General features: G+C 45.8%; 1 protein-coding gene across 4 annotated transcripts in view; it reads left to right on the forward strand.

Moving 5' to 3' along the window:
* Window positions 1–25,893, forward strand: part of WDR37 (WD repeat domain 37) — a 537,887-nt gene that overhangs the window by 279,752 nt on the left and 232,242 nt on the right. For 2 of the 4 annotated variants that reach the window (XM_078663303.1, XM_078663301.1), the window contains one exon: window positions 10,706–10,946. In XM_078663303.1, the coding sequence (XP_078519429.1) occupies window positions 10,706–10,946 (241 nt within the window). The remainder of the gene's footprint in view (window positions 1–10,705; window positions 10,947–25,893) is intronic. The other 2 variants (XM_078663304.1, XM_078663302.1) reach the window with 1 other exon arrangement.

The raw sequence follows: 25,893 nt of genomic DNA on the forward strand, positions 1-25,893 counted from the left end.
TAGAGTTACGTGCAGTACGCTTAGCTCTTCGGGCATTTCTTCCCCGAATCAGGAGCTTCCCAGTGCTTGTGAGGACGGACAACACCACCACAATGCACTACTTAAACAAACAGGGAGGTACTCGATCCAAGACGTTGTCTCGCGAATCTCAGCAAATTTGGAGGTGGCTACTCCAGCACAACATTTCTCTGCGGGCAGAGTATGTCCCAGGAGTAGACAACATCCTGGCAGACTCGCTAAGCAGACAGCGCTCAATTTGCCACGAGTGGGAGCTCGACCAGAAGATGCTCGACTCAGTGTTCTCCCGTTGGGGCAAGCCTCACCTGGATCTCTTTGCGACGGAAGTGAATGCGAAATGCCAACGTTACGCAAGCTGGCTTCCCCAGAGAGGATCCCTAGGGAATGCTTTTTCGATGACATGGTGCAAGACCTTTGCTTACGCCTTTCCACCGTTTCCCCTGATCCCAAGGGTTCTCCGGAAATTGAAAGCAGAGAGTTGTACTATGATCCTGATAGCCCCAGCGTGGCCACGCCAACACTGGTATACGGAACTACACCTTCTATCGCTGGAACCTCCAATTCTATTCAGGACATGCCCTCATCTCCTTACAATGAACCAGGGACAAGTCCAACATCCGGATCCAACATCTCTCAAATTATCGGCTTGGCTCCTGAGTTCAGAGAGTTCCACAATCTAGATCTTCCACAAGAATGCAGAGTCGTTCTAGCCCGGGCCCGGGCTGAAAGTACTAATAAGACATATTCCTTTAAGTGGAAAAGGTTCTGTTTGTGGTGTAAGGCTCAGAAATTGCATCCGTTCAATTCTACTCCAGCACAAATTCTGCCCTATTTGCTCCACCTAGCCAATTCAGGGCTGGCACACGCTTCAATAAAAGTCCATCTGGCGGCCATCTCCAGGTTTAGACGTTCTTCCTGTGGCGCTTCCCTATGGACCAACAGACTGGTCAAACAGTTTCTGAAGGGTTTATTCAGGACTTTCCCTCCAGTAAGAGCGTCACCACCTACATGGCAACTAAATGTGGTACTAGCTCAACTAATGAAACACCCGTTCGAGCCAATTCATAAAACAGATCTTAAATATTTATCATGGAAAACGGCTCTACTACTGGCGCTCACGTCAGCAAGGAGAGTGAGTGACCTGCAGGCTTTTTCTGTGCAAGACCCTTTTATCCAGTTTAAGAATGACAGAGTCATCTTAAGGACTAATACAAAATTTATACCAAAGGTTCCGTCCTCTTTCCACCTCAATGAACCTATTGTCCTGAGATCTTTCTTCCCAAATCCATCATCTGCGGCTGAAAGATCTCTGCACTCATTGGACCTCAAGCGTTGTCTCAAATTCTACATACACAGGACTGAGCAATTTCGGAAGTCTAGCCAATTGTTTGTTGCATTTAGCAGGCCCAGGAAAGGCTTAGCATTAACAAAACAGAGCATTTCCAGATGGATTTCATCGGCCATCGCATTCTGTCACCAACAGGCGGGCCATCCTCTGCCTTCAAAGGTTCGAGCACACTCCACTAGAGCGGTAGCCACCTCCATGGCGCTCTTTGCTGGGGTACCCATTGTCGACATCTGCAGAGCGGCGACATGGAAGACGCCGCATACGTTCACCAAGCACTACTGCTTGGATTCGGAACTTATGAAGGATGCAGCAGTAGGACAGGCTGTCCTACGTCATCTATTTCATTAGAGGTGAGCCTTCTTCTTCTCATCCCACCTTCCAGGTAATTTGTCGCACATTTCTTATCAGGTTGTGAGTATCATGTAATCTGTGTAACAACTTATGATAAGTTTATTATGTCTTTCAAGATGTATGTTAGAAATGTGCTCATTATTGCTTGCTATTCTGATTCAGGCATGTGAATCTATGAAAGATACCCATAATACTGGATAAGAAATGCGTTACTTACCTGTAACAGCAGTTATCCAGTATTGGTATCTTTCATAGATTCACATGCAACCCACCCACCTCCCCTGGAAGGGCTCACCTAAGTCTTCTCAGTAGGTACTACTTGGCACGGTGCTTACGAAAATCTGAGGGACAAGGGCTCCTTCCAGGAAGGTCAGGAGGGTGATAAGAGCTGATTGGCTACTGGCCAAAGTTTGGTCCTTTTTACATAAGGACCTAGATAGGCTACTAATGTGAGGCCTCTGGCCTAGTACTAAGTATATGTCCATGTGACATTACTATAATTATTTACCGGGGACTCCCACCCCGACGACGGGGAATGATTCAGGCATGTGAATCTATGAAAGATACCAATACTGGATAACTGCTGTTACAGGTAAGTAACGCATTTCATACTTAGGGTTTTAGAGAAGCCATGTTACAAATCTTTGGCACTCTTCTGGCTCCATCTGGTGTGCCTTTGGGCCCAGAGAAGCCTTTAGTCAAATTTACGCCATTGGGCTTGCTGACACCACTCCGACTTTGGATCCCACTTCCAACCCGGGGGCTAAAATTATAGTTGGTCTCTTTGATGTTAATGCCAACCCAACACCACTAGGGAAGGGGCCTGATTCTAAACCAAATTGTTCTGACCCTGGCTAGGTGTCATCCCGAAGCCATACTGACCATTCCACTTCAATCCAACTCAGAAAGAACTATTCGTTTGCCTCATAACAACATCCCAAATACTTTTAGGTTCAGACTCTGATCAGATGAAATGAGCTTTCATAGAGGACAGTGGAGCTGATAGGAATGATGTCCTCCCACAATATGATGATGATAATCCGTAAATGGATTTCCAGGTGGGAAGTGGATTGAATACTTCCTAGAACACTGGGTATGTTCTTCCACGGACCATCATCGGAAAAGAGTGCTTCCTTTACTGTGATCGTAAGATGTGCTGCTGAGGTACTAGGTTTACAGCTGCAATCTATGAAAGTTAAAGGCTAATTTATTACGAGGTTTTGCAACCTGTTTAGGCTTCCTCTGAGTCTTTAGTTCCATTCAATGAAGTCATGTCTGATATCTTAATGGGCACCTGGATTAAATCTTTTTCCTGTCCACCAGGGAACAGGAAGGTAGCCAGGTGCCACAGGCCGGTGCCAGGGAAACCTGACTTCTGGACGCAGTACCCTATGCCAGAAAGTCTGGTGGTTCAGGCTTCCACGTGCCTAGTAAATGCCAATTCATTTCCTATATCCTCTTCCCCCAGATAGAAGAGTCAAATAGAATTAAAGTGTTCAGTAAACAGATGTTTTCATCAGCCACCTTTGCCCTCTTGTCAGTCAATGGTGGTTGTTTGCTGGAGAGGTATTCTTTAAGATATGGTTAGTGAGCTGTTGCTGACATTCACCGAGTAATTTCGGGCCGACTTGGCGCATCCAATGTGGTCAAGATGTGGACAAATATGTCATCTGTTCTGAGCTGGATACTATAGATTGTTTTCGCAGAGCAGTTGGCACTAGCGTGGGGCTTTGGCATCACACATGGATGAGATCCACATGCTTATTTCGTGACATGCAGGCCTTATTGATGTATATGCCATTTGAAGGATTTCACCTTTTCGATAAAGAGGGTTGATTTTGCACTAAAATGCTTAATAGAAAGTCGGACTATGTTGCATTCCTTAGACCTCTCTTCTCCTGCAAGACCGTGCCTTCAACAGTTTTGCCCCTTTTGAGGCTACTCCAGAGGTTTAGCATACGTGCAACAAGAAGGCCCACTGCCTCCACAAAAGGTACCCAGCCCTTTCAGGGTCATAGGTGGAGATCAAGCACACAGCATCCAGGCCACCAGGGGCAAAGAACTTCCCAGTACCCCACCCTTGCAACATCAGCCTCCTAGCCACTTTAGACTGCAGTTTGCCCAAAGTGTCACACTACCCTATGGAAGGAAGGATTAGGTATTTCATTGAAGGTGGCAGTAAATAACATCCATGTGGATTACATCTGGCATGTGGTTCCTTCACTTCGTTCAACCGCCCTCCTGCCATCCTGTTCCGTTGAATTTTTTTTTTCCTATCTAAAATTTCTCCAAATAGAGGTCTGCACACTGGCATTCTTATTGGGCTCCTTGGCCAATGGCATGCTAAGAGTCAAGAAACAAACTGACGCCGCAGCTCAATGGTGGTGCTTATAGGTGGCTCTATTGTCACTTTGGGCACAGAATGAAGGCGACACGAATCCACTCTGTGCCACATGCCAGTGCAGGAGAAATTCTGTTTCAATCTTGCAGATCCTGTCTATTCTAAAGGTGAGGAGTTTGCAATTAGTTAGTATCTTTCAGTAAGAGTTACTGAAGGTAAATACCCTGTTCTATTAGTCTTTAAGGCAACCAACATATGCCAACTGAAAGCTTAAGTTTGGTTGCAGCTAAGCGCTGGGAATAGAGGAGATTTAACACTATCCTAAATATAACAAGCATTAGCATAGCCAGTAGGTCTCGCTTTTGGGACCTTATAAGTATTTAGTTATGCAGTTCAATATCCTTGGTGCAACAACATCAACTGTTGCATGGCTAAACACTTATAAGGTCCCAAAGGCAAGAAATATTGGCTATGCCAATGCTTGTTTGTATTATGGGGAGGTGTTGTAGTGGTTTGTATTATGTTTAAGAATGTTAATAAAGAATGTTATGCTTAGAATGATCGCACGGGCATGGCGGGAGTGGTGGGGCTGAGTTCGATGTACAACGACAGTTGTGGATCGAACTTCAGACCAGCTTCATGCTGTGGGTAAAGTCAACAAGGAATAAAGAACTACTTCCAACTAAACTACGAATTCATAAGCTATATATTTATACTTACCACGACAGGGCATTACGAACATCATATTACACAGATTCCTACAGCAAAAGTAGTGCATTTGATAAATTTACGATGGCCTGCACAGACCAGATCGGCTTGAGGTGTACACTGCAATCGATAACTTTAAGTAGCGAATGTTGTGAGGCAGCTACTAACTTGAAAGCAAGCATTACCACGCGTGCCCCGCCCATCACTGGAAGCACAGAGAGCTGACTGCCAGGCACCGCCTCGGGACAGTCTCCGGAGCATCACCGCGGCTCTCCGAGCACAATTCACACAACTTCCTCTGCTGATCGCACCGCCATTCAAAAAACAACTAAAAGGTAAAGTCATAAAGCCATAAAAGGCATAATTTCAAAAACAAATCACTTATAATCAGTCATTATAATCACTCGCAATTACAAAGTTCTGGAAGAACAGGCGCCTCTGCAAGCGGCACTGGAAATGTAAAAAAGAAATTGCGGCAAGTGACTCGAGGCAAACTTCCGAAATGTGACTTGTCGGGAGGATTGCGACGAGAAGAGCCGATGCCAAGACCTGCCAAGTGAACTCTGAAGAGCCAATAACACCGGGAGCGCATGCTAGGGCCAAGTACAGGTTTCCTCGTGAGCACCAAAGCGCCCAGAAGCAGACTTGTGCATGCCCGCCACCCCATGAGGTCACCCTGAGTCTCGTGCTTGTCTGCCACGTGTGTGACCATGAGACTCGTGACTGCCGGTGAGTGTGTGCTGGCCCTGGGCTCCGAGGCAGCAGCTCCTCCTTGTGTGCCTACCTCTGCTGTGTGCAAATCAGCGAGGGGGGTGTACACAGCCTCACTTCACTGCGCCGACATCAGACGGTGAAACTAAACAGGACACGTGGTGGTGTGGGGGCGCCATCCTGCAGAAGTCACCCTGGAGGGAGGCGAAGACGAGGTCCAGCGAGCCCCAGTGTGTGAATCCCTCTCAATGAATGAATGCTTGGATGGTATTAAGGCCCGCAGTGCCCACAGAGCACCCCACTTACAGCAGGGCACTCAGCAGGTCATACCCATAGGTGGCCCTACAGGGGAGGGACATTTCCAAATTGTGAGTCTTAGACGGTGTGGGGATAGTCCGGATGCTCGTGTGAAAGTTTAGTAGACTCAGTCAATGGGCTTGCTCGTTTGGGCCACCTTAGAGCAACCAAACTTAGGATGGGAAATGAGGTCAGCCTCCTATATAGGTAGAGTAGTGGGGCCGGCCCCTAACCCAGAGGGTGGTCAGAAGTCAAGCCGCATGTTGAAGTGAGGGACTTGGGTCATGACCCTCCTGGCCAACACGTGTGAGAAGTGTCTCAGGGTGTAGTGTTGGATTAGAACCACAAACCTGGTCACGGAACCTGTATCCTTCCGGTCCTGAACTGCAAGGGAGGAACAGAGAACTTCCTAAGAAGAGAGAGGCGGGAGGCAGCCTTCGTCCAGGGTGGGTAAGAAATGAATATTCATGTCTAGGACTACTATGGAGAGACAACAGCTACTCTGGCTGTTAGGAGCGCTTTTCACTCCTCAGCTATGGTCTAGATGTTGTAGAGAGGTGGACCTTGCCCTCCTAAAGGGGGCACCTTTCCCCCTATGTATCCTTTGTCGCAGCCCACATGAAGGTCCCTTGATACTGGATTAATGTCAGACAGGGGCACGTGTTGCCACTGGGGTTCCAAGAGACATGAATGACAGGGAACAGTGGAGATGACCATACACACAAGCACATCTCAAGTGTACTCATGTGCTCTGTAATGCTCCATGACTGAAGGTGTTCACACTCTTCTTTGACAAAAGGTTCACTGCCATGCACCACATTGGGTTGTGGCACTGGATGGGCAAAGAAAAGCTCCAATTGAAACATATCTTTTGGGTTGGGTGTTCAATGTTAATTTTATAGAATATGTTGAAGCCCACGAGATATCAGTGGAAGATATCTCTCAAGAAACCTTTACACCGCTGGTGACCCTGCTGTGTGTGTGCACATATGGGAAGGATCCGTAAAGTGATTCAACATCGTATCGTAAAAATGCACAGAAAGATGTATATTCCTTTAAATGACTTTACTTCCTAGTTTATAGGTACAGATGCGAGATGCCCCAGGCGTGACGAACCTGGTCCCAGGTGATCCAGTCTCAAAGAATGCAGCAGAGCACACCTAACATGGACATCACACAGCTGGTCCTAGTAGTCCGCTAAATACAGTTATGAAAGGGACACACCAGGATTTCACATACCGCCCTCCCCCTAGGAATGTACACGTGTGACCCACAACCAGCTGCTTGGCACTCACCTTCATGCGCAGGTAGGAAATCCCACTCCGAAGGCACGTACAATCCAATGATTAGACTTCTAAACACACACTGCAACAAAACCTCACAACACAACACAGCACTTCCACCACGGAGCACCAACTGCAGTATAATTCACTGCTAGTCCAAGTGAAACATGCATTGACAATTATCAAGACGGAAGCCAAAGGAAAATAAACAAGACAAGCCTGTCTTCAAAAGTGGTGCGCCAGCAAAAGTGAAAGCAGCGCGTTTGCACATATGTTTGCAATTAACGCAAGAAGCAGCGGGGGAGGGCGGAGGAGCGTTGAGGAAGCAATCAAGTGAGAGGAAAGCCGGATAGCGCTGAAAGCTGGCGGTTGCGCGCGTGGCAGCATGCGCTAGGCCAGCCAAAGCTTGTGGTAGCACTTTGAAAAACCACTAACTAAATGTCTCGCAGAGCAGCGCATGCGCTGGCTCAGGCGAGACCTTAAAATGGCTGCTAACATACTCATGTTGGGTAATTGTGAAACATTGCAACTTCTAATCTGCACCCCCAACTGTTCAAAGTTAGGGCTATTGATTGTTTTATCTTAAGGTATTTTTCCCTTATTTAAGAAGTGTTAAAAGTGGTGCATTTCACTTTTGGATACGATCCAGGCCTGAGGGAATTTTAAAATAGTGCTAAAGAAATCCTTTATCAATGATATTCGCTTCCTCTTTCCTTGGGCTAATTGCATTCACTATAATTAAGTTCCTTCCAAAGGAACCTATATATTTTCAAATAATCACATATGGTTAAATGGTAAAAGAACATGAGTGAATGTTTAGCCCCTAGTAACCAGCAGGATTGTATAACATTTGCTATGTGATGCCTGAATCATTCGCTTGAGGGTGGACTTAATCAATTTTTCCAAGAACTGCTTTCTAGGGATTCCCATGACAAGTTGAGGTGAAGGACTAAAGGTTCTGCACCATAGAGTTCCTGTTGTGGTGCTTTTTATAAAAGCTTTTTAAAATGGCTTGAAAAAAAGACCACCAAATTCTCTATTTAATTTCCTGAGGCCTTTTATGTATACCATAGTCTGCACTGTAGAATGATCCTGATAGAGAGACCACTGTAAACTTTAATGAAATATCAGGCACAGTTATTTTACAAGTCCACCTCAAGCATCCTAGAGGAACTCAATCACCAGGCAAAGGGCTGGTGTTTGTTCTCGAAGTCTAAACCTTCACATTTATTTACTACATATAAAGAAAACTAAGGTACAACACTCATGTGAAGATGCAAGTTTCCTCTGTAAGCCTATTGGGGTTTTGTCCAAAACTACAAGATCATCCGCATACCAAAGGCAGGGAATATGTACCCCATCAATCTTTGAGTCGAAGTAGAGTGTGCTGCCTAATAAGGATAGGAGATTAACTAGGTAAAGGGGCAAGCAAGGTGCAGACCAAAACACAAATTTAGTAATCTTTGAGTCAGCAAAACATTTTAATCGACCTCAGCCTGTGCCCAGGTTGAGGAATGTAAGGATTTCAAAATTCTGCGAAGGCTGAAGGGCCATCTTCAAACCTTTTAGTGTGTGCTAAAAGTTTTCTGTCAACTAAATCCAATTTAGCCAGAACATCAACAAAACAACAATAAAGATTACCCAATTGTTCAATCAACTTGCGGGCTAAAACCAAATGAGCCATGCATGGATTAATACTGTAATCCTTCTCTGAAGCCTACCTACCCAAATGGAGGATCAGTTTCGTCTTAGAGCTCCAGTTATTTATTTACTTTTGAACAATCTTAGCATATACTTTGGCCCAGATATTGATTAGGCTGATTAATCTTTTTATGGGAGAGGATGTAGAGTGACAGCCGGAGCTGCTGCCATTGGAACTGGGAAACCAGGTTCGAGTCTAGGTGTCTGCTCAGCATTCTGTGTTTCTGGGCAAATCATGTACTCTCCCCGTACCTAACCCCCCAAAAACAAAGTGTCCTTGTGTAATGTAAGTAGTGCTCATGTAAAACACTCCTGTACCTTCGGGTCAAGTTTGTGTTGTATAAAGCTACCAAAAAAAAGATATGTTTGACTACAGACCCTTTCCATGATTATGTGAAGATTGCTGATTCGGTAAACTCTTGAAATAGAAATAGATCTTGGGGTATCCAGTTCAAAATTAGAATTCAATTATTACGGCCGAAACATATCAGACAGAGCCTGCAGTAAATTTGAGCAATTAACAGTCGTTTTTTGAGTCAACAGAAAATATGCTAACACATGAATCATCCAAAATATAAACTTGTGATTTGTGGGGGAATACCTATACGTCCATAGATTTCACCTGAATAAATTGCCCATGGTCCTTTTGAAATTATGTTTAAATGTTCAATTTGTTAGTAGATTAGCTTTTTCTCCGCAAATTTCTTGGGATCAATTAAAAGGTCCCTTCATTAATCGGTTTCCAACGTTTTTGTTATAATACGCACAGCCTTTCCTAATTAAATTTTCTTTATAGTGATTAAGAATAGTGTGTTTTTGGAATGTATCTTGGGGATATAGATATAATATATATGTGTTAATCTTTCATTTCAGTTAGGAGCAAAACTTGCATTTATGTAAGAAAAACACATATCCTTTTTCTGAATAACATTTAAACGTTTAAATTGTTGTGCAATTAAAAGTGTTAACTTACATTTTTAAAACTGACAAGGCACCTTATATTGCTTGTTTTCGGCGCCTATTGGATCCTTCTCTTCCAGTGTCCTACAACACGCCACTGAAAGCTCGAATGTAAAAGGAACTTTTTAGAAGCATAAGTGACCATAATTATTTCTAAGAATAGGTCTTTTTTTTTATTTTGAAAGCTACAGTGTGTACCACTAATTTTGTCATTATGTAATTACCAGTGCCACTCATTTTTATCTGCAATCTAAATCGTCTCCTTATTGATTCTCACTGAAATCTTACACACCTTTTGGCATCCTTCAGCTCACCATCAGTGGCTTCTGGTATACTTTCATAAATCAGTATCCCGTAAATTGTGATCAATCACGACGTACTTACAGATTGGAATTCGTTTTTCTTCTACAGTCACATGTTGATTAATTTGTGCCATTATTTTCAGACAGTTCTTAATTTGGAAACCAAGATTTATTTTTTATCATCAGATTTTGACCAACAGATAGAAAGAAAGGGAGAAAGAAGGGGCAAGACAAATAGGAAAACAGTTACTAAGAAAGAATGCAGGGTTTCAAGAAAAGTATTCATCCATGAGATAAAGGTGATGGAAGAAAAAAAGGCACAAATCTATCGAATCCCGGCAGCCATAATTTTTGACAAGTTTTGTATTTAACTACTCTTGCGGAAGGCTCCTAAGAAAACCTCAAGGATCCTATCCCAATTTATTTAAAAATTGCAACTTTCTCTATTGTATTAAAGCCTTTCCTACCTCTGAAGAAACGCACCAGGCCAGACATTCTGGCAGTAGCCAATTTGACAGAAGAACAGATCAAGGAACCATCACAATCGGTAAAACAGGCTCACACCACTTGAACTGCTTGCACAAATGGAGAAGGGAATTAATGTATCAAATTTGGCTCCAAAGGGAAATGTGTTGTATGTTAGGAAGATATAATGGAAATCTGAAAGTGTTTGCTTTCTTTCTAGCAGCAGATGTCTGGCGAAGAGGAAGTTGACGTTTCCGATAAGGATGAACCTGAAGGAGATGGAGATGTTGCTAGTGATTGTCCTACTATCAGAGCTCCAATGACCTCCTTGAAAAGCCACCAAGGAGTCGTGATAGCTGCTGATTGGCTAGTAGGAGGCAAGCAGGCTGTTACTGCATCGTGGGATAGAAGTGCAAATCTGTATGATGTGGAGACATCGGAGCTCGTTCATTCTCTAACTGGTATGTGATTTCTCAAGACAGGGTAAATCTCCTCTACTCTTCCAAACCGATATGAGTAAAATTATATAGTTGGATGCAACTGCTGCCTTCATCCCATTTTCAAGCTTTATGTTCACGTTCATAAATGTTCACTTCTCACCACCTGTCTAGAAATTGGATTGGTTTTTCTGTTATGTTAAAGAGAGGGCCCAAAGAAAATGAAAGGCAGGAAATGATTGGTATTAGCAAAGGACACCTTTTGAAGCAAGAAATAAGAATGCCACCTTATTCATTTTGTTTGCGTTTCGACACCAGGCAAAATCTCCTTGCTGTTTTTATGATATGGTACTTCTAATTTTGCGAGTACCAAATTAAAATAGTGATTGTTTTGCTTGGATTAGTGTTTGATTATGAAAACTATAAATTGTGTGACGTTAATTTACACTAACTAATTTTCTGGTTTTATACACATCATAAAGCAGCACTGTATCACTGGCAGAATAACGATGAATGCCAAATCCTTCCGGTAATACCCTTCCCAGAGCCACGGTCTCATGGTCACAAAGCAGAATATCAATTTTCCTAGCTTTCGAAACGGAAAAGGCTCAATTCTATTTAGGGCATGGCGGGCGAGCGTTGTGCTTTTCTTCATTCTCTTTATTACACATAAACAGCAGCCATCTTAACATTAATCAAATTCGCTTTCTCAAACACCCGAGAAACAAATCAAGTCCTCTAATCATGTTTCATGCTATGCTCCCTCCTTTTCATACCTTCATGCCATCGCATGCAGTTAAAGATTTTAGTGTCTGACAAAAGATGTCCAAAAGAACTCTTCCGGACAAGGAAATCATCGGGCTTCAAGGGATGCTTTAAAATATGAAGGCTGAAGAGGTGAAAAAGATAGGAAAATGACTGTAAGAGACAACATCTCAGGCATTTCTGCCAGAGTAATCAGTCTCTTATAAGCACTTCCCAAGAAGGAGATCAGCAGAGAAAAGGCAAAGGGAACATGCGCACCACCTGCGCCATCACTTTAGACATCTGTCGAAATCAGTGCCCAGTCTATCGCCATCATGAGCCTTAACCCATAGATATTTGCCATCTTACATGGGTTCTACACCTTCCCGCCACATGCATGTGTACAAGGATCGGTCTAGACGTACCACTTCACTGATGTCTAAGACAATTGCATGAGTCAAGAAGCATAGCTCCTGTAGTCAAACAGTCATCTAGGTTTTAAAAGAAGCAAAACACGAGTCTAGCCAGTACTAATCCTTGAAGTGAAATGATATATTGTGCATTTTACATTAAGCAATACATCCAGTAAATATGCTCAATACAAATGAATACCAAGCAATAGATATAACATAAAGTAAGTAAGGTGACAAAATAATACAATAAAATGAAGTTGAAATGTTTGGCACCAAAGATACAGACAATAAACAAGTGTTCACAGATATTATCTGATTGTGAATGCAGTGCTGTTCGACAATAACCCAGAACACAAGAGGAATTTGAATGCTTCAGCCAAAACATGCTAGCTCGTATATAAGAATTTTGCAGTCAGTTACTGAATGTGAGAAGCAGAAAGCCCAGTATGCCATGAAATGCAACAGTAGAAACCTATGTACAATGAAATACAATTCTAATACTGAGAAAAGGGTATCAGAGTGCTTTAGATATGATTAACTCCATATAAATAGAGTGGATTATACAATTTAATAAGAGAAAAACATTGTAAATTAGAACTAGTATGCATTCCTCTTTAGAGACCGATAGGTGGAGAGTAGATTGGGTTCTGATAGATACATCTGCCTTGTGGATTCCTCACCTTGTGAATATCCCCTGCATCAGCAGCTTCCGGAAATTCTTTTTGTACCTTCGCGCCGACGTGGACCGACGTCACAGAGGCACGGCATCGCGCGCGACTCCGCTGACGTCACCGACCCCATAGCAGGCCCACGCCGGCGTGATAACATCAGTTCCCTTTTTTCCACGTCGTCGACGCTAACGGTTTTCTAGGGATCGTCCGTAGCTTTTGCAGTAACTTTGTTACCTTGTGTTGTTGGTGTTTCATTGTCTTCTCTTTTGACATGTCTTTGAAGAAGACCGGATTTAAAGCCTGTGGGGAATGCGGCAAGACCATGTCCATTACGGATCCGCATGAATGCTGCTTATGGTGTCTTAGCTCCGACCACGACGCCGAAGACTGCCCGTCTTGTAAGAAGATGACACCTAAGGCCCTCCGGGAGAGAGAAGCTAAGCTTCTTGTGGCGAAGTTTAAAGGAAGTAAGGAGAAGAAGAAATCGAAGTCTCGGACTCGACGCTCGAGGTCAAGATCTTGCTCGAGGTCGCGATCGGACTCGTCCTCGGCCCATGCTTCGAGATCGTCTAAAAAGAAGCATAAGAAGAGGTCCCATGAATCCCGGCATCGCTCGAGGAAGGATTCGGGTTCTAAGCGGAAGTCGCAGGTGAAGCTGGTTGAGAAAGAGGTGGTATCTTCGGCTTCGGAAGATCAGGACGCCAGGGATGAGGCGTCGCATGCGAATTCGCCAGGTTCGCCGAAGCAGACAGCGAATCCATCTCCGGTTCCATTCCATCCTCCGGATCGGGAGGATGAAGGTGAGGGGGAGATGGTTGGAGAGGCTCCTTTGCCTGAAGGTCTGTCGACTCCGGTGCACCAGCCTGAAGAGGAGGTCGACATCGTATCGACTCCACGCCCTCAAGAGCAGCCTGGGGGTTCGTACTTAAAGATCCAATTTTAGAGGTTTGGAAGAAACCTTTATCAGCTCCTGCTGTGTCTAGGGCTGTTGCCAGGAGGTACAGAGCTGCTCCTGATGACCCAGAATTTTTATTCACTCACCCTCTGCCTGAGAGTTTGGTGGTGCAGGCGGCCTGTTCCAAACGATCAACGGGAGCTTTTCCTCAGGTTCCAGCTGAAAAAGAGTCGAGAAAGCAGGATCATGCTGCTAAAAAGGTTTTCTCCTCCGCCAGTATGGTGCTGAAGTCCACAAATGCGACCTGGCTGATGGGGCGTTATATTCACGCCCTTATGGACACTGCAAAACAGTTGGTGCCCAAGTTGCCGGAGGAGGATAGAAAGGACTTCCAGGAGGTTATCTCTGACACTCAGGCTGCAGCAAGGCAGGTGATTCAGAGTAGATTGGACACGGCGGACTCTGTGGCAAGGGTCATGGGCTCTTCTGTAGCAACGAGGAGAGCTGCGTGGCTGAAGTCGAGTGAATTTTTATCAGATGTCCAGTCTACGTTGTTGGATCTCCCGTTCGGGTCTGATTTATTTGGCAAGAAGGCAGACACTGCTTTAGAACGCTTTAAAGACAGCAGGGCGACAGCCAAGTCATTGGGCCTTCAGACCAGGGGCACTTTTGGAAGGCGTACTAGAGGATTTAGCAGATCTTCTTTTCGTTCCTACAAGACAACGCAGCAGCAGCCACGGCAGCAGCAAAACACGCTGTACAGGTCTTATAGGGGCAAGCAAAGAGGCGGTTCTCGAGGCCGTCCAATCTCCTCCTCTTCCTCTTCTTCCCCTTCCCAGCCTCCTGCCAACGCAGCAAAGCAGCCCTAGATCCGCCATTCCGGATCATGTGGGTCCGGTGGGGGGTCGGCTTACCCATTTCCTACGAGATTGGGAATTGATAACATCGGATCTTTGGGTTCTCAATCTCGTGGGGAATGGGTATGCTCTTCCCTTTCGGGAGTTTCCCCCAAATTACCCTCCTTGCCAGGGTTTTTGTTCGGAGGAACACCTGCTTCTCCTGCAGGAAGAAGTCCTGGCACTGTTCAGAAAAGGTGCGATAGAGGTGGTTCGGGAGCAGGAGAGGGGTCAGGGATGCTACTCCGGTATTTTCTGATCCCCAAGAAGGATGGCAGGCTTCGGCCAATCCTGGATCTCAGGATCTTGAACCTTTACCTGAAACAGGAAAAGTTCAAGATGCTCACTCTTGCACAGGTTATTTAACCGCATGCGTGCGGCCGCTATTTTCGCGCTGTGCGGCTTTTTTCCAAAAGCCGCGTTACATGACGAGCTGAGCTCGTCATGAGCATGCGAGCGAGCTCGTCATGAGCACGGAAGAGGTTAAGCGCTGCTGGAAGAGGACTGGATGGTGTCGATGGACTTGCAGGATGCGTATTTTCATATTCCCATCTTGAAGTCGCACAGAAAGTATCTCCGTTTTACGGTTGGGTCGCAACACTACCAGTTTGCGGTTCTTCCGTTTGGTCTTACTACTGCACCTCGAGTCTTCACCAAGGTGATGGCAGTGGTGGCAGCACATCTCAGGAGGTCGGGGATTCCTGTATTCCCGTATCTGGACGACTGGCTGATCAAAGCGGAGTCGCCAGAGAAGGTGCTCCTTCATCTGCAAGAGACAACTCAGTTGTTGCACAGGTTGGGTTTTTCGATAAATGTACCCAAGTCTCACCTGGTGCCCTCCCAGCGCAACCTGTTCATAGGTGCGGTAATGGACACCACTGTATGTCGTGCATTCCCTCCTCCTCAAAGGATTCGCGACATACAGGAAATAATACCTTTATTCTACAATGGAGCGGTTGTTCCAGTCCTGAAGGTCTTACGTCTGCTCGGTCTGATGGCTTCTTGCATTCTGTTGGTCAACCATGCACACTGGCACATGAGGGCACTCCAGTGGTGCATCCGCAGGCAGTGGTATCAGCACAACGGAGATCTCAGGGAGTCAGTGAGGATCTCCAGAGAAACTGCAGCGGATCTGTCTTGGTGGAGCGTGGAAGGCAATCTGTCGCAAGGAAAACCTTTTCAACTTCCTCCATCGGTGGCCACGGTAATAACGGATGCATCCACTCTAGGGTGGGGTGCTCATCTGGGGGACCTGGAGGTCAAGGGTCTTTGGTCTCCAGAGGAAAGGTTGCTTCTCATCAACCTGCTGGAGTTACGGGCGATACGTCTGGCGCTCAAGGCCTTCCTCCCTTCCCTTCGCGGGCGGTCAGTTCAAGGTGAGGAATCCACAAGGCAGATGTATCTATCAGAAGAACAAGTTATTTACCTTCGGTAACGCTTTTTCTGGTAGATACAGTATCTGCCTGTGGATTCCTCACGGACCCGCCCGCCTCCCCGTTGTCCACTCTTGTATACCATGTTTATTGTATATATTTATATATATTTATTGTCAAAGGAAATGTTTATTGCATTTTGCTTTCCCTTATTGTTTTCGCACTATGTGTGTAATCTGGACATTGTGTACTGTGTATACTTTGTATTGTTCTACTGCCATTGGTCCGTCCGTGTGCCTCGAAGGCATGGAAAAAAGGGGCGGAACTAATGTCATCACGCCGGCGTGGGCCTGATATGGGTTCGGTGACGTCAGCGGAGTCGCGCGCGATGCCGTGCCTCTGTGACGTCGGTGCGAAGCTACAAAAAGAATTTCCGGAAGCTGCTGACGCAGGGGGATATTCACAAGGTGAGGAATCCACAGGCAGATACTGTATCTACCAGAAAAAGCGTTACCGAAGGGAAGAAACTTGTTCTTTTGAGACATCAGAATTTACTTAGATCGTTTCCTGTATATTTAATGAACTTGCACTTTAGGAGATAGATCTAAACATTCTAATAGCTTGGGAAAGTTTGCATTGTAGGAATCTTCGATCTAGTGGTAGGACTATTTCTGAGTTAATGGAGTTGAGGTGCCAATAATTATGAGTAATGTTGAAACAGTACGTTTTTCAGTTTCTTTTTGATTGATTCATAGAAAAATTAGCTCTGTTGTGAAGGTGTAAGGCATATTCTGGGGTTGCTTCCTGAAAAAGGTTGTTTCAGTGTTCAGATGAGATCTGTAGTTTCTGATTGAGATAAATTTGCTCTCAGTACCTTATGAGTGAAATAAGGCAAGTTGGAATATATAATTCGCTTCAGTGGGAAGCCACTTCTGGGAGATGAGAATGGGTGATATATGGTTGAATCCCATAACAAGTCTAGCAACTGCATTTAATTGTGCTTTGAGTGGCATTGTGAATTTGGGATTCACTGCCAGTGGGATTTTTGCCATAGTCCTACCCTTGACAGAACTAAGGCCTAAACTACTTGTTTGATGTCAGAGTCCATGATGAATTGCTTGGCATCTCTTAGAAATTTGAGTCTAAATGTGTCTCTCTTGGCAAGAATATTGATGCCTTATTGTAGGTTTAGGTGTTTATATAGGGTAAAAGCCAGAGAGTTCTCATAGTCTGTGATGTTTTGCTTCCTGTTGAGTAATGTTCTCTCTTTGAGACTGTTTTTGAAAGGTATTTGGCAGTTGAGCATGGTGATCAACAGGAATGGTATTTTGGTGGATACATCTTTAGATGTTGCTTCATCATCCATGAATGTGTCTAATACAGAATTTGAGATCAGCTCTACATCTTCTGAAATAGAAATTAAAAAAAACAAGTTGAATGTCACCGGCGTAGACTTGATTGGCAATGGCGGCTACTTGAGAAATGAAGCAAGTGATTCCACCTATATGTTGACTAGGCTTGGGTTAGAATATAGAGCCTTGGGCTACTCCTTGGAATAGTTTTGCTGTGCTGCAAATTGGTAGCTATTTTGACACAATAACAAAGGTTCTCCAGAAAAGATGCAAGCCTCCAAAGGACTGCAGCATTTAGATCTGCTCTTTTCTTAACTATTTTCAGAAGTGTGGAGTGATTCACTGTGCCAAATGCCGCTGAGAAACCTTGGAGGATGAATAGGCGTAAATTGCCGTTATCTAGGATTTTGTGGGTGTCACTGCTTATCTTCAGGGTTGCCATTTCAGTGCAGTGTCCTCCTCTAAAGTTGTGTTGTAGTTTATCTAGTAGACCATCTTCATCTACGTAGAGTTTAAATTGAGTTTCTGTTCAGCTTTCTAGTAATCTAGCAAAGGATGCTAAATTAGAAATTTGGCAGAAGTTGTTTAAAGTAGTGTAACCTGTCAAATTTTCAGGCAGTCTTGACTGAACCATTCACCAAGGAAGTATTTATTAGATTAAACTAGAGGGCCAAACTTACAGACTTACTTTAGTTGAGAGGATGGGATGGGTGAAGAGAAGTGAGATGAGTCATCTTGGTGAAGACCTTGTTCATGCCATCTTCTGTAGTAACTTTGAAAGTGGGCTAGGAGATTTTTGATTTTGGTATAAAGTTTCAGTAATTCAAATCCCATGATAGGAGGGCTAGAGACCCCTCAATCTTTTCAACTGTGTTAATGAAAAAGGAGTGTAATTCTTCACATTATTCTTTAAAGGAGTCAAATAACTTTTTGAGTCGATAATGTGTATTACTTTACAATTTCAAATTCAGCCACTAATTTCTGCTTTATGAATGCTTATTTGGCTTTTGAAATATGTTTTTGTACTTATTTCTTCCCAGCCAGGGTGGTGTTGAGAATACCAGCCATATGAGGAAGACCCTAGCATGGACTGGTGTGAGGAACTGGGTGAAGCCAGTGGACTGGATACCTTTCCAGTTACTGGTATGCTTTCTCCCCCACCATAGCTACAGAGGAGGGAGCTTCATATGCAATAGTGGTGCAGAGGGCAGTTAAGGTACTTGACCTTAAGCAGTCCTCGGTGGCAGCCAAAAGTAATATCTTGACAGAGTATGTACAGCCGGGAGTCTCCACATCGTAACTATTACTGTTGTTCAAGGATGCCCTCACTGACGTCCTTTTGGGGACCTGGTCCGCACCCAACAGAGGATCTCCTGTAAATAGGGCGTTTCCCCACAGCCATGCTCCTAGGGATCCAAATTTCCTTACCCAATACCCCACCCCTCACCCCAGAGAGCTTGATGGGCCAGGCCTCAATGTCCCACAGCACATTCCCTACCACTCCATTGGATAGTGAATCCAAGAGGCAGAATTATTTCGGGAAGAAAATGTTTTCTTCCACTAGCCTGACATTGCAGTCCGTGAACACTGCATGCCTTTTGGGCCGTTACTTCCATACTCTGTGAGACATGATTGCGCAAGTGCTACCACATGTCCCGGAGGAGGTCCATCTGTATACTCACAGGCTGTTGCTGATGGTAGAGGTGTAGTAAAGTTCACAATACGATGTGGATTTGACATGACCAACCAACTGGGCAGATCGGTTTTTGTTGGTGTTGGTCCTTAGGTGCCACACCTGGTTGAGGACAACTGGCTTTTCAGGGAGGTTTCCAGGCTTCCCTCATGGGCATGCCCTTTGGTGGCACCTGTCTCTTCAGAGACCAGGGTGATTCGGCACGTGAGCGCATCAAGGACAGTCGGGCTATGGCGAAGTCCTTGGACCTTTTTATGGCCCCACATCATGCCCCATCTGCCTTTTGCCCCTTTCATGGCTATGGAAGGTGCTTCCAGACATGCCAATTCCCTTCCATCCACAGAGCCATGCACACTCCTCAGCCTGTGCATGGACAAGGGTGCGATACCCACAGACCTCGTGGGTCAGGTGGCCAGCTGTCTTGTCAATCCGCCACTCCCAGCAGCTACACCCTCCAGACCTTCCTAATCTGCCGCTTTACTACCATGGGCATCCAGTTTGTGGCAGGGTTCGCCATCACCTGCCCCACTGGCAGTCCATAACATCAGACAGGTTTTGCAGATTGTCTGAAGGGGCTACAACCCTCCCTTTCGAGACTACCTATACTCCATGCTACCATTTCACGACTGACTGACGGAGGATAATCTGTCCCTTCTCCTCGAGGAAGTCATGACTCTTGGCCAAGGGAGCCTTAGAGAGGGTTCCGGGTCCAAAAGTAGTCTGTGGTTGCTATTCCTACTACTTTCTTGTTTGCAAACAGGACAAAGCCCGTCATCCTGTTCTATATCTGCGGCCCTCAATCTGTTCCTCAAGAAGGAGAAATTCAAAATGCTCAGGTCTTTTCTGCCCTGGACCCAGGAGACTGGATGGTAGCCTTGGACTTGCAGGACACCTATTTCCACTTTTCCGTCCTGCCTGCCCACCGGCGCTACCTGCTGTTTACGGTAGGCCACAAGCATTTTCAGTTCACTGGGCCCCCTTAGGCCTTATCAGCGCCCCAAGAGTGTTCACCAAGGTTAAGGCAGTGGTTGGAGCTCATCTGCAGCGATCAGGGTGCCAGTCTTCCCCTATTCAACGACTGGCAATTGAAGGCAGGCTCACCTATGGGAGGAAGAAAACATTCAGCATTCAGATCGGTAATATTGACTTGCAACACTAGTCTTCGGGATTTAAGATCAGTATTGGGCAAGGTTCAGTTCAGCACCATAAGTAAACCACCACCAGCAGCATGGGCAGCAAGGTGCAGGGTGCAAATACGGTATTGGGCTTCCAATACAACTCCATGAGGATTGGGGCAATTGGACAGATGCTGCTTACAGGTAAGTAACCACGGCTTGGGGGAGGGTGGTCGGCATTTTCCCGAGGTCGAAGCAAGCACTGGGCAGGGTCCAAAGCCACGCCAGCACTACACCACCAGTGACACAGGGGCAGCAAGGGTGCAGGGTGCCAACACTGTGTCGGATGCCTAATATGAAGCAATGGAGAAAGACAAAACTGGATAAGGACTGCAGGCTCAGGCCAGGAGTCCGGTCAAAGGAAACCAACAGCTGGAGGGGTAAGATGCGATGCTCGGGGATATAAGGAAACCTTTGACCTTCTTCACCAAGGTCCAGGGCCAGCGGGTGCAGGTGTGTGCTTTGTCTTCTCTGAGAGTGGCTGTATGAGTGGGTGTGTATGTGTGAGTGGCTGTTTGGATGAATAAGTGGATGTATGAGTACTTGTATGGGTCTGTGAATGGGTATGTAGCTGTGTGAGTGGGCGTACGGGAGGTTGTATTGGGTGCGAGGGTGTGTGTGAATGCTTCTGTGGATGTCATGAGTGCGGTCATTTGAGATGGCATCAGTAATGTCACTGACCATGTCATGAGTTATGTAATATGTGAGGTCCTAAGCAGTGCATTACGAGGCGTAAGTTACAGTTCGCTCAGGTAACTATAACTGCTGAATTTCTACGTTTTTGTACGAGTGAACTTTGAGTCATACTAGAACGTCCTTGTAACCTTTGGGTTCTTTTCATTGAATTTCTAAGGTTTTTTTATTTTTTTTCCTAACTATAATGTTCCTGTAACCTTTGGTTTTTTTAAGTAAATTACTATGGTTTTTTAACTAGTAGTCACGTTTGCAGAATGGTCGAGAAAGGGTTTGGGCCTCTCACCAGCTTGCAATAGGCCCTCTGTGTAGGACTCACTGGAGGTAACAGAAGGGGTAGTTGGCCCCCAAGTACCCTCAGGAGTCAAGGAGACTTAAACCCCCCAACCAGTAGTCCACCAGGAGGTGCGTTTGCAGAGTGGTGGAGAAAGGGGGTGGGCCTTCAACCAGCTCTCATTAATGCCACTGTGTGGGACTAACTGGAGGTAGCAGGAGGGTACTGGCCCCCACGGACCTTCATCATCCAAGGGGGACTATAGCCTCCAACCAGTAGTATGCCAGGAGAAAAGTTTGCAGAGGGATGGACAAAGGGGGCAGGCCTCAGAAGACCTCTCCGAAATCCCACTGTGTGGGACTTGCTGGAGGTAACAAGAGGGGCTCCTGGTCCCCAAGGACCTTCAGCATTCAATGGGACTTCATCCCCAACCAGTTGTGCACCAGGAGGCGCGTTTGCATAGTTATGGAGAAAGGAGGCGGACATCCTATGATCTCTTAGCAATTCCACTGTGTGGGACTTACTGGAAGTACCAGGAAGGGCAGTTGGGCCCAAGGACCCTCAGGAGCCAAGGAGACTTCATCCCCAAGTAGTAGTGCGCCAGGAGGTGCTTTTGCAGAGTGGTTTTGAAAGAGGGAGGGGCCTCCGGAGACTTCTCTGGATGGCTTTGAAAAAAAAAATAGTTTTCTTAGGGAAGGGGGGCCTCGTAGATTTCGGCCTGGGGCCAAGCCTTTTTGAATGGTGGAGAAGGCCCCCCTCCCAAGCCAATTCCGGCACCGGGGACCCAATCTTCTGGGGCCTGGCCTTTTTTTTTAATTTGTTTTTTTATATATAGGACGTACCCCTGCCCAGGTTGATTTTGGCCCAGGGGGACCCCATCCCCTGGGGAGCGGCCTACTTGTCATTGGGGAGGGGAGCTACGTGCCCTCCTCTCCGTGCCGATTTGAGCCCGGGGAATCCCATCCCCCGGGGGCCTGTCCTTTCTAAAAAATGTTAAGTACTAGGGGTGGGGGCCTCGTGGCCGCACTACCAGGCCGAATTTGATCCAGGGCACCCCATTCCTTGGGGCCTTCCCATCTTTCTGTGGGTGCCTGTGGCCAGAGCCTGAAGGACCCCGTGGTCCGTGGTGGTTCCCCACCTCCAGCGGGAGCCTGCTGCTTTTAGACTTGGGGAGTTGCTGGAAAGGCAGCTCCCTGTATCTGAAAGCAATTCTGCTCCGCTTCTAGCAATGCTCTCACTTGCTGGAAGCGTAGCATTTGCTGTGTCTTGGGGAGCTTTAAAGCTCCCGCCAAGCCATAGCAAACAGCTATGTCTTGGGGTGGGCACCCCGGAACATAGCAGGAGCTGACCAGAAGGTAGTGGTCCCCGGGCCCATCATGGCTCTCGGGGACGGGTGGCGGGGCGGGGGGGGGGGGGGCGAGAGGGGCACATCTCCCCCTAATTTCCTTTTTTTAGGGTGGCAGTCCCCGGGGCTGAGAATGGCCCGTGAGTGGAGCTGTGCGTCCCCCTTCCATTTTCAAAAATTGAATTTAGCCTTAGGGGAGGTGGAGATACCTGGAGTGCAGTGGTTCCTGAGGCCTCCCTCCCCCACCGATTTCTTTTTGATAAGTCCCGGAAAGGTGGCGGTCCCCGTGGCATCTAATATGATAAGTTGAAATGTGCACAGCCAATCGGAGCTCTGCATTTCCCTGCATGAGCTCGTTATTTTCCGTGAAGTCATTGCAGTCACAGATCTCACCAACTGTATTTTCTTAAATTTCTCAACAACTGCTGAAAGGATTTACATCAAATAACTGAAAGCGTGATCTACGTAACCAAATCTTCCTTTCTACCCAATTTGGTGTAATTCTGTCTAGTGCTTCGGGCTGCAGCTTCGACTTAAGTTCTATAGGAATTAACCTGGGAAACGCACTTTTCTTGCCCACACTTCACAAATCGCCTGAAACTTTTCATGCACAACAGAATTCACCAGGTCACTTTTGGGAGGAAAATTTCATGAACATTAGTCAAGTGGCGCTAAGGGTATAGGCAAATCAAAAAAACGCTTTTCCTACAGAAACATGGTCCTAACTATGACTACCTACTGGCTGGTCCTAACTATAACTACCTACTGGCAACTGCCAGTAGAGGTGGGGGGGGGGTGCGTGTGTGCGTGTGTGTGTGTGTGTGTGCGTGCGTGTGTGTGTGTGGTGTGGTGTGGTGTGGTGCGTGTGTGTGGTGTGGTGCGTGTGTGGTGTGGTGTGGTGTGGTGCGTGTGTGGTGTGGTGTGGTGCGTGTGTGTGGTGTGGTGTGGTGCGTGTGTGTGGTGTGGTGCGTGTGTGTGGTGTGGTGCGTGTGTGTGGTGTGGTGCGTGTGTGTGGTGTGCGTGTGTGTGGTGCGTGTGTGGTGTGGTGCATGTGTGTGTGGTGTGGTGCGTGTGTGGTGTGGTGTGGTGCGTGTGTGTGGTGTGTGTGTGATGCTCTTGCTTGTACCTTCACATGAGTCACTCGAACAGAGAGCATGACCTTCAAGCACAGGTCAATTTCAATGTACGAAGGATTGCTGCTTGCCGTTCACTTTCACAGTCTTAACACGAGCTGCCTGACTCGTTTCGAATTTCTTCTTTATCAAACGCTGTTTGGTGAAGAAAGTGCACATTCGGTCTCCGCTTTCAATATAAACATAATGGCGCGCCCTGATTGGGCAGTTCAAGATGAAAATAAATATATATATATATGGTTGAGGATAGGTTATAGGTAGGAAACCGTAATTATTTGTATACATTGGAAAAAAAATAGTTATAGCTTAGAGTTCTAATTTGCACACCACCCAAAACGTAATATTTCTCACACATGTCCGCGCACAGTCTTGTGAACCCGCTAGCCAGACTAAATGAACCAGAACTCTGTCCTCTACCATGCACACTGTTCTCATAAATTGTCATTTCAGATGACATGAGTGTTATGAATGGTAAGATTCAACAGGGTATAAGTGATGTAATATGAAAGGGTATGATCAGTGAATGAGGAAGGCACAAGCTATAGTTAATTTAGTTTGGCTAGCAAATTCACAACACTGTACTGAGGTACACAAGTTATATTAACTTTTGGATTGTGCGAGAGACTGAAAAAGAGCGAGAGAGACTGTGACTGTTTATGCCCTGGCAGGCAGCCCCAGGTACAAACTGTTGGCATAATCCAACCTGAAGGTAATCAAGGCATGAAGTATAGGCTTGCGGAAAACCACAGGGATCAGATGCAGCATCCTTCTTAGGACTGGAGTGAAGAAACATGTGACAGATAATGCCTTGATTTAGGGCTCGAAGGTAAGGTTGGAGTCAAATTTCTCCCTGAGGATTTTTTGACGACTGGAGCCGGAAGGGGGGGCATTTCAGATGACCACCAAATACTGGGACTGGGAGAGTTTTTGAAACCAAAGAAACAAATCTCTCTTATCTGAGTTATGTTTTAGAAACCTTACATTCAGCCATTCAACCACTGATTTGAGACAAAGTTCGAAGGAACACAGAGTCGTTAGAACATTTTCCTGCAAGGCCAGTAGGAGTTGGTTGTCATCTGCTTAGGATACAACTCTCACCCCCAAAGACTCAACTAGTTTCACCAGTGGCTCCAAGTATATATTCAAAAGAGTGCGGCTAAGGGCCTAGCCCTGAGGCACTCCGTACTCTAGCGGTTTTGAGGCAGAGGTAAAAGGTGGGATGAAAACTGCCTCAGAGCAGTCACTAATGAAGGATTTCAACCATAACATGGCTTGGTCTCTAATACTAATCTTTTCTAGTCTCTCAAGCAGAATGGCATGAGCGACTGTATCCTATGCCAAGGAGAGTTGTAGTAGCATTACCATAAAAGAGGTATTTAAATCCAAATTTTCTTAAATGTATTCTGAGACTTCAAGCAGGGCTGGCTCAGTGCTGCAGCCAGCACAAAATCCAGATTTGGAGCCATGCAACAGGTGATTGAATTCAAGAAAATGTGAAGAAAATGTCATATCTGCCTATTAACATTTTTCTCAAGTAATTTAACAACCGTAAAAAAGGGTGAAATATGCTTAAATTTACTCAGAACCTTAGGGTCAGCAGTTGGCTTCTTGAGCAGGGGGAGTAGCAAAGGCTGGAAGGAACCAGTGCCGGTTCTAGGGAGTCATTTAGCAGTCTGTTTAAGATCGGGTTGACCACAGGGGCAGCAAGTTCCAAAATGACAGGGCTGAGCCAGACTTGCAACTTTCGAGTTCAGCTGCTGATTCCTCAATGGTTAGTTGGAGAAATCTAGAAAATGACGGACCGAGGTATGGTTTGCATGTTGCTCCTTGAATAGTAGGACTCTGTGTCAGAAATCAATCTTAAATGGTTTGGATTTTATTGAAGAACAGAGGTATACACATTAGTCCATGGAAGACAAGAGGTGTTTTTTTTTTACATTGAGTAAGAGAAACAAATTGACAATTTTAAACAACTCTCAGGGTTTGCTTGCTGCCTCCAAGATGTTCGAGATCGATGAAGGGTTTTTGGGCCAACCTAATAGCAGCACAGGGTTTTTTTTAAGACAGGCTTGTACATTGTTTTAGTGCCATTATCTTACATGGATCTGTAAAACCCTTCTAGCTTTTTGCAAACTGAGTTTCCTGCTTTGAGGGCATCAGAGAACCAAGGAGCAGAAGGTTTTAACCTCTTTGAGGAACAGGATTTCCGAGGGGAAATGATATCAATGGCATTGGACAGCCAATTATTAAAGCACACTACATTGTGTTCTAAGACCCCTGTCCAGAGACCGGGCGTGGACTGCAGCAGTTCCAT

The sequence above is a fragment of the Lissotriton helveticus genome, chromosome 10, assembly GCF_964261635.1.
Source record: "Lissotriton helveticus chromosome 10, aLisHel1.1, whole genome shotgun sequence".
Taxonomy (NCBI): domain Eukaryota; kingdom Metazoa; phylum Chordata; class Amphibia; order Caudata; family Salamandridae; genus Lissotriton; species Lissotriton helveticus.